General features: G+C 36.1%; 1 protein-coding gene across 3 annotated transcripts in view; it reads left to right on the top strand.

Annotated features, from left to right (window-relative positions):
* LOC101743697 (dynein axonemal heavy chain 6) overlaps positions 1 to 13,331 on the top strand; it is a 46,751-nt gene that overhangs the window by 26,133 nt on the left and 7,287 nt on the right. For all 3 annotated transcript variants that reach the window (XM_021350378.3, XM_062668982.1, XM_062668985.1), the window contains 20 exons: positions 157 to 347; positions 424 to 596; positions 931 to 1,114; positions 1,197 to 1,362; positions 1,437 to 1,598; positions 2,246 to 2,422; positions 2,494 to 2,690; positions 3,219 to 3,381; positions 3,477 to 3,559; positions 4,016 to 4,127; positions 5,311 to 5,436; positions 5,973 to 6,133; positions 6,545 to 6,686; positions 8,203 to 8,388; positions 8,930 to 9,102; positions 9,433 to 9,613; positions 10,232 to 10,411; positions 10,664 to 10,897; positions 11,267 to 11,413; positions 11,489 to 11,679. In XM_021350378.3, the coding sequence (XP_021206053.2) occupies positions 157 to 347; positions 424 to 596; positions 931 to 1,114; positions 1,197 to 1,362; positions 1,437 to 1,598; positions 2,246 to 2,422; positions 2,494 to 2,690; positions 3,219 to 3,381; positions 3,477 to 3,559; positions 4,016 to 4,127; positions 5,311 to 5,436; positions 5,973 to 6,133; positions 6,545 to 6,686; positions 8,203 to 8,388; positions 8,930 to 9,102; positions 9,433 to 9,613; positions 10,232 to 10,411; positions 10,664 to 10,897; positions 11,267 to 11,413; positions 11,489 to 11,679 (3,329 nt within the window). The remainder of the gene's footprint in view (positions 1 to 156; positions 348 to 423; positions 597 to 930; positions 1,115 to 1,196; positions 1,363 to 1,436; positions 1,599 to 2,245; positions 2,423 to 2,493; positions 2,691 to 3,218; positions 3,382 to 3,476; positions 3,560 to 4,015; positions 4,128 to 5,310; positions 5,437 to 5,972; positions 6,134 to 6,544; positions 6,687 to 8,202; positions 8,389 to 8,929; positions 9,103 to 9,432; positions 9,614 to 10,231; positions 10,412 to 10,663; positions 10,898 to 11,266; positions 11,414 to 11,488; positions 11,680 to 13,331) is intronic.

The raw sequence follows: 13,331 nt of genomic DNA on the forward strand, positions 1-13,331 counted from the left end.
TGTTCACAATATTCTTATTTTCATTAGGGTTACCTACTTTCTTTAGCACTATAAAAAAGAAAATAAAAGCGTTTTTTAAAAATGGTTTTCTTAAGAGCGATTTCATACTGTCGCGGACACTTTACCATCGGTATATCAATATTAATGTTCTCACAGGAATATTTGGATGAATACAATTCAACTGCTCGAGCTGAAATGCATTTAGTTCTTTTTCAAGACGCTGTTGAACATGTGGTTAGAGTGGCCAGGGTTTTCAGAGCCGAACGTGGGCATTGTCTCATGGTTGGTCCCGGGGGATCAGGCAGACGCAGTGTGGCTACCCTTGCTGGACATGTCAACGAATGCAAGTCAGTATTTGTATCGAGTTCTTATTTTCACAAATTTGTTCATTGACATTATAATTATAATTGCTTTTCAATTTAGATGTTTGGGCATGGAGTTAAAGAGAAATTATGATACTCCAGAATTTCACGATGACCTTCGAATGATGTATATGAGGGCCGGTGTTAATTGTGAAGATACCGTTTTCTTATTTACGGACACGCAGATAACGAAGGAAGAATTTTTGGAAGATATAAATAATTTGTTGAATTCTGGTGAGAAAATACTGAACCTCGTTTATATATTGCCTACATTATTTCTTCCTATTTGTACACTCTTGACAGAGTGGTCGTGGTCATGCATCAGTCGGATCCTACGATACCGATGCTCTCGCGATGCAACGCCATGTGGCACGATGTTTCGCAGAGTGAGAGCAGTCGTTTATATTGGAGTGTGTCACAGATTTTATGAGGTCGGTCCATCGTGTTGGAGATCGTCCGCGAGATCTTTTGCCCTCGACATTCTATTACCTTACTATTACATTAAAAGTTCAAAAGACTTCTTTAATGTCACAATGTCAAGGTCATAATGTGAATAATAATTGGTCAGGTGAAGTGCCGAATCTCTTTGAAGGCGATTCATACGAGCAGGTACAGACTGGATGTCGAACTGAAGCAGCGAAAAGTGGAGTCAATCCCTCAGATAGGGACGGCGTCTATTATTTCTTCATTAACCGAGTTAGGGGGAAGCTGCACCTTTGCATCTGCATGAGCCCTGTAGGAGAAGCGTTCAGGTTAGTTTTTTGTTTAAGATTTAATAATAATATTTAGGGCTAACTGAAGGCAAAATAAATGTTTTTATTTTTTATTCTACAGACGACGGTGCCGGATGTTTCCGTCCTTAGTTAATTGCTGCACGATAGATTGGTTCACGAAATGGCCTCCTGAAGCTTTATTGTCGGTCGCGCACCAATGCCTCCAGCCGCTCGGCAACCAAGAAATAATCACTAAAATATCTAAACTCTGCGTCACTATGCATCAGGTTATATATATACAAATTAACTAATAATAACGATTATTAAAAAAATAAAATAACATCTCAATGACCTTGTTTAGAATGTGGATATGATGACTGACCGGCTATACATGGAAATGAGGCGGTATTTCTACACTACGCCGAGCAGCTACCTTGATTTGTTGAAGCTGTATTTAGCGCTGCTCGATAAGAAACAACAGCAAATAATTAGAGGACGAGACAGAATTTCATGTGGATTACAGGTTTGCTTAAATCGAGCCCGTAGATAATTTAGAATGTTCATTATAAATACTTTTATTTCCCTTACACTGTACGGACCTTATGATTTTCAATTATATTGAGACATTTTTTTTATTGCTTAGTTGGGTGGACGAACCCACAGCCCACCTGGTGTTAAGTGGTTACTGGAGCCCATAGACATCTACAACGTAAATGCGTTACCCACCTTGAGATATAAGTTCTAAGATCTCAGTATAGTTACAACGGCTGCCCCACCCTTCAGACCGAAACGAATTACTGCTTCACGGCAGAAATAGGCAGGGCATTGCTGCCTACCCGTGCGGACTCACAAGAGGTTTTGCGCGTTTGATTTTTATTACACGATGTTATTCCGTCTCCGCGGAAGTCAATCGTGAACATTTGTTGAGTACGTATTTCATTAGAAAAATTGGTACCCGCCTGGGATTCGAACATCGGTGCATCACTCAACACGAATGCACCGAACGTCTTCTCCTTTAGGCTACGACGACTTCATTCACGTGATCTTTTAGCGCTGTTCATTGACCTCTCTGGAATATAACTTGATATAACCCAGAATCGTGATAGCCCCCAAACAAAAGTAATGTTGTGTAGAATAGAAGCTTAGAAGTAAGACAATATTCGTGTTTAGAAATTGTATGAAACATACGACGTTGTTGGAGTGATGGAACAACAGGTTCGCGAAATGGAACCAATACTGGCACGCAAAGCGGCCGAAAGTATCGCTTTGGTAGAAAGACTTAAAATTGAACAGAAAGCTGCTGACGAAGTTAAACAAGCAGTTATGAAAGACGAAGCTGAGGCTAAGGTACATTTATTGATATGAATCATTTATATTTCGTGTTGGGTGAAGCTACGAGAAATATATTAATTTTTTAGATAAAAGCCGAAGAAGTGAAAGAGATTGCAGACGAAGCAAAAGCAGATCTCGCTTTAGCAATGCCAGCTATGGAGGCAGCTCAAAACGCCCTGAAAGCTCTCAATAAAGCAGACATAAATGAATTGAAAGCATTCCAAAAGCCTCCAGCTTTAGTTCGCTTTGTTATGGAGCCTGTTTGTATTTTGATGGGAGTCAAGTTAGTACAAACTCTTAGATATATCTGTGGTTTTACTTTATGTATATGTCAAGACGAGAAATGGACATAATAAACCAGATATCTTCAGGTTCTTATATACATGTATTGTTAAAAAAAAATGCAAACGATAGAAAATAAAGAGTATAATGGAGAGTATAATGTACTAGACTGACACAAAAGAATCCAAGAGTCGATTTTTGCACCACTATTTACTCAGTTTTCAATAAATTAAGATAGTACATAACGGCTTCTCGCTTCCTTGACAATAGAAAAACTTTCAATCGGTTACGCTTTGACAAACAGACATTCTATCTAACTTCATCATGTACAGAATTTCGGAATTAATAATAAATAAAATTCCATGTCTAGACAGGGAGCCTTGAGAGGCTACTCTGTGTAATTTAAGGTTCGTAATATTTTATAGGGATTCGTCTGTAAAGTTACCGTATGATTATTACCTAACAATAAATTTCTTATTTCAACCGTATTTTTGGAAGAACCTATGAAAATTAAATTTTATTTGAATAGGCCCGACTGGGACTCGACCAAGAAGCTGTTGGCGGATGTGAATTTCATTGGTAAATTAGCAGACTATGATAAAGATCATATTCCTGATGCAACTCTGAAAAAGATTAAAGTGTATCTCACGCACAAAGATTTCAACCCTGATACTGTCGTTAAAGTTTCGAAGGTACTTTATTCAGTAAATTTTAACGTAACTCTTGTATGATTTGATTTTGAAAGAACTAAAGTTGAATTAATTAAAATGGCTTTGTCTATTTTTAGGTTTGTCGTTCAATGGTTCTGTGGGTGCAAGCAATAGATATGTACGCTAAAGTTTTCAGAGTTGTGGAACCGAAAATATTAAAGTAAATATCCTTACATTTTTAATTAGCGAATCCCAATCACCTATAACTGTGACGATCGCTGAACGTATGAAATTTTGTACACCCTTCAGAAATATGTTAATGAAAATGTGACACATTGTGTCCTTGAATTGTCAAAAAGTTTTTTTTTTCAAATTAGCTGATTGTTATATAACACTAACCGTACTCGCGCGCTTCGCTGGGCATTTAAAATTAACATTATTATTTATTGTCATTATTATTAGGGAGTCCAATACTCGTATAAATAATAACCTATCCATTAAGTACATGTATTTTCTACATGGATATCAAGTTTTAAGTCAATCGGATGCATGGTTCAGTAGTTATAACGGAACATCCGTAAAATCCACTGTAGATTTATATATTAGTATAAATTATTATTACCAATAGTAATTGATAAATTACAAAACAATTTTCAAATTTTCATTAAACTTTTAGACATAAAGAAGCCGCTGCCATTCTTAAAAGTGTTATGGCCGTGCTAAGAGCTAAACAAAAGGAAGTAGAAGCTATTGAAGCACAACTGGCGAAGATGATGGACGAGCTGAAAGTAAGTGTTGTAGAACAATTGTAGAGATATTTTTTCCTATCTACTGCTAGTGACTTCCGTGGGGCTACGCTACCTTCACTGAACATATAATCGTGCTCACGGGGCTCAGCCTGGGAGACTTTGCTAATAACTGCCCAAGAAAGAGCAGTGCTTCGCTGAATCTACCACCGGATCGGAATCATGACCCACTGAGAAGATCCGGCGAGAAACTCAGTGGGCTGTGCCTGTTTCCGAATTGACGTGTAGAATTATAGTTGTTCACGGACTTAGCAAAGGGTTGAACGCGTCCCATCTACCCAATAAATAATTCACAAAATTGTCACGGCCTACCTGATCTTAAGTGGTTACCGCAGCCCATGGATATCCATAAGCCTATATTGATTTAGTAAAATATATATCGAGGGGTGATAGGCTACATTTGGGTTTTAGTGACACTTCGCTTAATACGTTACAATTATCTTTGTAATTAAAGGTCCGCTTTATTTGGTATTAGGCTCAACAATTCGATGTTTTTAATTGAACTTTTAAGCTTACTCCATTCAAATAGCTGATGATTGATGACGATTTTTTTGTTCTATTTTTCAAAAATGTTAAACTGTAAATGGCTCTCCTGTAAAGTTGCAAAAATGTCGCTTAAACCAAATAGTCTTTTACCTTTTTATATCATCATTCATCATCATTATCCTGCCCTTCTCCCAGTCACTTGGGGTCGGCGCAACATGTTTTCTCCTTCCATACTCTTCTATCATTAACCATTTCTTCGCTCACTCCCCTCTTACCCACATCATCTTTCACGCAATCCATCCATTTCTTCCTAGGTATCCTCTTCATCTATATCCTTCCACATTCAAAGTTAACATTCTCTTACCAACCTCATTTTCATTTCGTCTCATCACATGTCCATACCATCCCAAACGCGCACTTTTCAGCTTCTCTGTCACAGGTGCCACTTTCAGACTTCCTCTAACATATTCATTACGTATTCTATCCATTCTCGTTACTCCACACATCCATCGCAACATTCGCATCTCTGCTGCATGCAATCGCCTTTCATCCGCCACTTTAGTTGTCCTTTCACCTCTTGATATATGTCTAGTATATTTGAAACCATCTATAAAATATTTATTATACTTGAATAAGAAAACCTTTTAGAGCTTTTATTTGTTTTGTTCAAATATTCTAGACGGTGGAAGATGAACGATTAAAGCTCCAAGCAGATGTTGACTTAGCAGCGGCGCGCCTGTCCCGTGCCGGTAAGCTGACTCAAGCTTTAGCCGATGAGAAAACGCGATGGGAAGAGAGCGTTAAGGTATATATCGCATTGATCTGATACTAAAATTTTCAAGCGCCATAGACCTTAATATAAACATTCATCATTATTCTTGACATTGAATAGATTCAACTATACAAGAGATAGCTTCAAGCAATTTTAATGAAAACCCCTTTATATTCAAAATACCCCAGTAATTCGAAATGTTTCAATTGTCACATAAAAATTATATATAATGTAAACATAATTAAAAAGAATCGATTCATAATTTTCATAACTTCAAGTTATAATATACTCGAAGAACAATTAAATTATAAAGAGAATCCTTAGAATTTTTATTATTAACTACATAATAATATGTATTTTTCGAAAAATAAAAAAAAAATCATAAAACGCTACGTTCTGATCACGTGGTCAACTATGACGTCAAAATTATACATGCTGCATAATATAGTAATAACATGAATAGTGCGCAAAGGTTTTTTATTCGCGTTTGAGTTATTTAAATTGAGAAATTGAACCAACACTTTTAATAAATATTATACGAAGAACGTTTAATTAAACTCATTATACAGGCGGCTACACAACAACTTCATTGCACGACCGGTGATATCATTGTCGCATCTGGATGCATCGCATACTTTGGCGCGTTCCCGTCGCATTATCGACGCGAGCTGGAACTAAAGTGGATTGCGGAATGCTCGGAGCTGGAAATACCTTCCTCAAATACCTTCGAGTAATAATATCGTTTGAAATTAATTAAATTCCTCTATCTAGGTTTGATCTAGAATAACTGTCATATTTCAATTCAAATAGTGATTAATCCATTCAAAATAAAACAAACACATAGTTTTCACTGCGAAAAACGACAGCATAATTGTATGCAATGTTAATAATAAATATCAAACATAAAAAAAAAATCTACGAGCTGAGTGATCATATTTGGTTTGCGATCGTTCGATTTAAGTTCGACGTCGTAAATAAAATAATGAAGTGAAAATATCTGTTTGGCATGAAAATATTTCAAGTCACATTGCGATACCATAGCAAATAAAGTAGAGTGCACTTTCAGAACCTCCATAATAGCACTCTAGCTTTCAGACTAGGTCTTAACGAAACTTCGAAATAATCGCATTTGGTTCACCAGCTTAATATTAGTGATGGCAGACTCGTATACTGTTCGTACTTGGAACTCTCAAGGGCTTCCGCGGGATGCAATATCGACTGAGAACGGTATATTGGTAACTAGGGCGGGTCGTTGGCCTCTTACGATCGACCCTCAGGAACAAGTGAGTATGTTGAAATTAGTTTTTACTGTTGTTTATAATAACGGGATACACGCGTCTGAAAGTCCAATTGTAATGAAAATAGTGTTTGCTATAACGATAAATTTAATTATGTTTATTTGTGTTCTCTGACGGATGGATATCTCAAGGTGGGTGGCGCATTTAAGTTATAGATGTCTATGGGCTCCAGTAACCACTTAACACCAGGTGGGCTTTGAGCTCGTCCACCCCCCCTATACCTAAGCAATACAAAAAAACCTTAGAGAATTCATTTGTATGAGTGCCTTGAACTTTGGGACTGCCCGCAGTGTAACACAAATAAAACCTAACGCCCGCGTCCACTGTTTTCTACGAAGCTTATATCAACTGTCTTCGCTTTAGATTACGTGCTCAAGATATATTATTTTGTTGAGTACGTAATTATGGTTTCTGACTCGGAAACGGTTGCTTTAATTAACATATTTCATAAAGTAACAGACACATTAATCTAAATCATATAGAAAATCACAAGTTCGCTAGCTACTCGAAACGAAAGTCCCGTGGCCAACCGTATCCCATTCCATCCCATCCCGAAAGACGACACTTAGATGATTCTTTTTTTTGCCTACCTATCTTAGTCAAGTTACTAAGATAGGTAGGTTATACTAGGTTCGCCGAACGTGTTCAGATGGCACTTACCGAGCGACGTTAATAAGGGCCTCCTCGCAGAGCACCATGTTAGTGTGCGTGCCATCGATATACCACAGCTACTAGACTGGTCACGCATCAGCACACATATAAAAACTAAATTATTCTAACTGTATTTTTTTTATTTCCAATAAGACTTTAGAACATTCCTCTGTAAAAACAAACTATTTTATTTTCTATCAATTACATACTGAACTATTATTACACTATACTGCAAAAACAAAGAAACGACATTTAAAATATTTATATTTCTATAGTAAACCATATATACAGTTTAATTAACTATACTAATAAATAGAAATTAATTTCTTAACATCATATTTTTTTAACTCTGCCACCGCTGTTTTAATGACATTCCGCGTTGATTTCAATTGATTTAAATTAGAGTAAATGTGGTAATTCAATTCATATTACATAATTTTATGCTTTTTGTGAAATTCGAAATAATTAACCGTGATACATTTTCAAGACAGTTTTTGTTGACAAGCGAATCATTAAAATACACACGTTCCGAATTGAGGAATATATTTTCCATATAACATTCGTTGCTTATTATCCAAAATCGGTTATAACAAAATGGGTACTACAGTACTATTTGCGATATATACATATATATGTATGTATTTGTATTGAGATGTCTATAAGCTCCGATATCACACAACGCCAGGTGAGGTACATATTAGGTTATATTTATTTAATAAATAAATAAATTGTGCTGCATTTTTTCTATGATTTTTTTCAGACAAATATTTTTAATTAAAGACTATAAATAAAATTCTATTTCATTTTGATAAATTACTAGATTATTAAATTAATAAAACACTGAATTTAGGCCAACCGTTGGATTAAAAACATGGAGAGAGATAACGGTCTTCAGATAACTAAACTGAATGACCCGGGATATGTACGTATTCTGGAGAACTGTATACGACTTGGCTGGCCCATGCTTATTGAAGATCTGGGGGAGACGCTCGAGGCCACGTTGTCACCCGTCCTATTGAAACAGACTTTCCTTCAGGTACTCATGATGATGAATGTTGTGAATCTTAAACTTCTATTTATTCTAGAATCAAACATTGAGTATGTTTAAGCTATATATTATGACTAGTGCGATTTTTTTATTGCTTTGATGGGAGGACGAGTTCACGTCCCACCTGATGTTAAGTGGTTACCGGAGCCCATAGACATCTACAACGTAAATGCCGCATCCCACCTTAAAGATAAGAGCTAGTAGTAAAGATAAGAGTTAGTAGGCAGCGGCTTGGCTCTGCCCCTGGCATTGCTGAAGTCCATGGTTGACGGTAACCACTCACCATCAGGTGGGCCGTATGCTCGTCTGCCTACAAGGGCAATAAAAAAAAAGGAGCTTATAGTTACAACGGCTGCCCTACACTTCAAACCGAAACGCATTACCGCTTCACGGCAAAAATAGGCAGGATCGTGGTACCTACCCGTGCGAACGCACATGAGGTCCTACCACCAGAAAAAAAAATTAGATTCTTTTAAAACTTAGGATTCTTCTCTTAATAGATAAATTAAGCCGGTATTTGGTTTTGTAGGCAGGACGACTTCTGATACATCTAGGTGACAGTGACATTGAATACGATACGAATTTCCGTTTGTATATGACAACGAAATTAGCGAATCCCCACTATTTACCGGAGATATGCATACAAGTCACCCTTGTTAACTTTACGGTCACACTATCTGGCCTCGAGGATCAATTGTTAGCGTAAGTCTTAAATGTCAACCCACATTATCTTTTATATCATTCGTCTACTTTCATTGAAATCTACAAAAAAAATATGTGCTTTTATCCTCTCTCAAATTACACGTGCCCTTTTCGTATCGATTTAGTATCAATAATAAAAACGATTTTAATGTGCGTCGTCTCTTTACAATTAATCTAAATACTAATTACGTAATCATTGTCAATAGTTCAAGTAATCTTTGGGACGGACGTTCAAAAAATTAAATACAAAAATTGTGCGCATTTTATACATTGCACAGTAAACAGTGTTTTTTTGGGTGTTTGAAAATTAATCGATATGTATAATTCTAGGGATGTAGTGCGACTGGAACGACCCGACTTGGAAATTCTTCGCACTGAACTAATCGTGCGCATCAACGCGGACAAGGCGACATTACTAGAAATCGAGGATAAAATCCTCAGACTTTTGTACGCGTCGTCTGGTAATATTTTGGACGACGAAGAACTCATAGAGACACTTAACGAAAGCAAGGTGAATCTTCCTTTAAAATATAAAGGGCCTTTCTAAACGAACCTGATAGAAAATAACCGACAAATTTTATTACTAATTACTTTCATTCTATTACCGATTGGGATATCATCAAATCGACTGTGTATTTCTTAGTGTACCTTAGATCTTTTTTCTAAGATAACTGATTTTGCTAGTGTTTTTTTTTATATTTGAGAGCTGATGCTTCTCGTGTGGTATTTAATTTCTATCACGAACTAATTAGTATTTTTTGAATTATCTTTAATTATTTAATTTCAGTTACATTGACGATAATTTCAAGGTATTTTGTTAATATCGGTTTTGTTAAAACAAATATAATTTTTATGTTTGTTTTGGCTAGCATATTACTTGAGTTTAAAGATTCTACTCCTATGTTTAGTTTAAAGCCATTCATCACGTGATCATATCATATCGTATCGTATATCCGTAAAAAGGTTAAATATGAATTTATAAAAAGAAAACTAAAAATTCGTATTGTTCTTTTTTAATGTTTTTATTATTTTATCTATATCCGTAAAAAGGTTAAATATGAATTTAAAAAAAGAAAACTAAAAATTCGCATTGTTATTGTTCTAAATTGTAGTTTTTTTTTCTAATAAGGAAACCTCTGAAATAATTAATGCTCGTCTCGAAGAAACCGAGGCGACCGAAATAAACATATCCGCAGCGCGAGAGAAGTACCGGACCGTAGCGACAAGGGGCGCGGTACTTTACTTCGCAGTGGCCCAATTAGCGGACATCGATCCTATGTATCAGTTCTCACTCAAGTACTTCAATCAGGTTACTTGATAATGTTCTCTTGTGCCCGTTTTATAAAATAACAACGCACTTTAACGCGTTTTGTAAACAAAATTTATTAATTGTAAATTAATTTGAACGCCATTTTTGATTCGTTCGCTCGTTTGAAGACCTACTTAACTTTAAAATTTAAAAAAATACACTCTAGAATTACATTTGTTCAAATATTAACAGCTTCAAATGTATAGCAGATTTTCTATTTATTTATTTATTTATCAGTCTATTTATTATTAGGTATTCAATGCAGTTATAGAGAAAAGTGAGAAATGCGACTTACTCGAAACCCGCCTTGAAATACTCCATAGAGAGATCACCTTGAACGTATATCGTAATGTTTCGCGAGGGCTCTTCGAAAGACACAAGCTGGTTTTCAGCTTTCTGTTGAACATGGCTGTATACCTGAACGACGGCTTAGTCACAATGGACGAGTGGAATTTCGTACTACGAGGACCGGCAGGAACTAAAGTGGTACTGTCAGTTATACGTTTAGTAATATTGCTTTTTTTTATTGATTAGATGGGTGGACGAGCTCACAGCCCACCTGGTCTTAAGTGGTTACTGGAGCCCATAGACATCTAGGACGTAAATGCGCCACCCACCTTGAGATATAAGTTCTAAGGTCTCAAGTATAGTTACAATGGCTGCCCCACCCTTCAAACCGAAACGTATTACTGCTTCACGGCAGAAATAGGCAGGGTGGTGGTACATACCCTTGCGGACTCACAAGAGGTCCCACCACCAGTAATTACGCAAATAATAATTTTGCATTTTTTAAGTACGTATTTCATTATAAAAAATACATTAAGAAAATTATATGAAACATTTTTGTCGCTGAAGGTACCGCCCAAAAAGCCTAATATTGAATCACTTAGCGATCAAATGTGGCTCGCCGTTCATCACTTGGACGAGACCAATGAAAATTTCCGAGGCCTGGTGTCGGACTGTCTGAGGAGAATACCAATAACAATAGGCTCGTTCAATGTGGTGAGTTTATTTGTTGAATTTTTTTATATATTATATTTTTGATACTTTTATATAATTAATAAACATTTATTTTAGGATATTCACGTGAACAACAACGACAAAACTCCACCGAAAATTAACTGGGATGAAAAGTTGTCCTCGTTTGAGAAATTAATGATTTTAAAATGCTTGAAAGAGGAAAAACTGGTGTTTGCGATCGCTCAATATGTTAGCACTAGCTTGGGTCACATGTTCATCGAAAGTCCAACCGTCCAACTAAATACATTGTACGTCCTTATTAAATTCATATTAATACTTTTTAATGTTTAATTGATGAGTATGGACAAATAAGTACCCGTCACATCACGGATTATCTCTCAGGTCCCGTAGATGTTAAATACCACTCACCAAAGCACGTGCAACTATGATAAACACTATTACCATTAACTATCGCACCGTCCGCCGAAAGAGCAAATTTCTTTTTAATGCGCTTTTGTTAGCTTCAGACCTATGTATGTTAGTGTATAACGGAATCTTTGAACATGATTTTGACCCCCTTTAAAACGTCGGATTAACTCGAAATTAGGTATACTTATTTAGGACCGATGACAAATCAATATTTAAAAAAAATTGAGAAAATTTGAAATTCAACTAAAAAATTAAAAATAAATTTTAATAAATTTGAAATAAAAAGTGTAAGAAAAAATGATTTTATTGTAAAAAAAGCGTGGCGTGCATAGTATTAGTAGTTATAAATATTTTATGAACAGATATGAGTAGAAGGGTTATTTTGATAATACCCTGAAAAGCACCCCACGCTTTATTTATTTATTTTATTTTCTATTTTTTTAGTTGGATTTTCTATAAAAGCGTATATTGTTAGTTTGTTTAAACTATTATTTATATACTATATGGGCAATTTTCTCCCACGTACTATTCGGTTCTGGAATAAACTCCCCTCGACGGCGTTTCCGAGCGCTATGACATGTCCTTCTTCAAACGTGGTTTGCGGAGAGTACTCAACGTCAGGCAACGGCTTGCCCCTAATTGAGGCCATCAGCGTAAAAGTGGCCGAACCCACATTTTTTTTATATTTAAGCTTATATGATGTATATTGGAATTTATTTGAAACTAACTGTACCCGTCCGCTTCGCTGGGCATTTAAAATTAACATTATTATTTCTCACCTCCACAAAGATTCTCATCATTAAAGCCCCCGCAACTGGTGTAGGGTGTCCAACACTCGTATAAATAGTCTATCCATTAAGTACGTGTATTTTCTACATGGATACCAAGTTTCAAGTCAATCGGATGGTTGGTTCAGTAGCTATAACAGAACATCCGTAAAAACCACTGTAGATTTATATACATATTAGTGATGAGTATAGATATAGTAAATTTTGATGCAAAACCGGCCTATCCATAGTTTTACCCATAGATAACAGATAGCTTTGTAAACTTTATTTTTTGCGCGTATTGCTTTTTTGTCTACTCAAATTCAAATTCATGAAAATTCAAGCCTCCATACTAACTATGGAAAGCCTAGGCCACTTTTGCGCTGACGGCCTCAATTGTCCTGGCATTGCAGACGTCCATGAGCGATGGTAACCACTCACCATCAAGTGCAAGGTTTAAGAGTAATAAAGAAAAGCACGAAAGATTATGAAAAACATCTAACCGATCTACAATTTGATTTTATTTTCTTTGCAGCATTTTATTTTTTTTATAGCTTAGATCGGTGGACGAGCTCACAGCCCACCTGGTTACCGGAGCCCATAGATATCTACAATGCAAATGCGCCACCTACCCTGAGATATGAGTTCTAAGGTTTCAGTATAGTTACAACGGCTGCCCCACCCTTCAAGCCGAAGCGCATCACTGCTTCACGGTAGAAATAGACAATGTATATCAAAACTATGTAATGCATTACTTGAGTTAC

Source organism: Bombyx mori, chromosome 1 (genome assembly GCF_030269925.1).
Source record: "Bombyx mori chromosome 1, ASM3026992v2".
Lineage (NCBI taxonomy): Eukaryota > Metazoa > Arthropoda > Insecta > Lepidoptera > Bombycidae > Bombyx > Bombyx mori.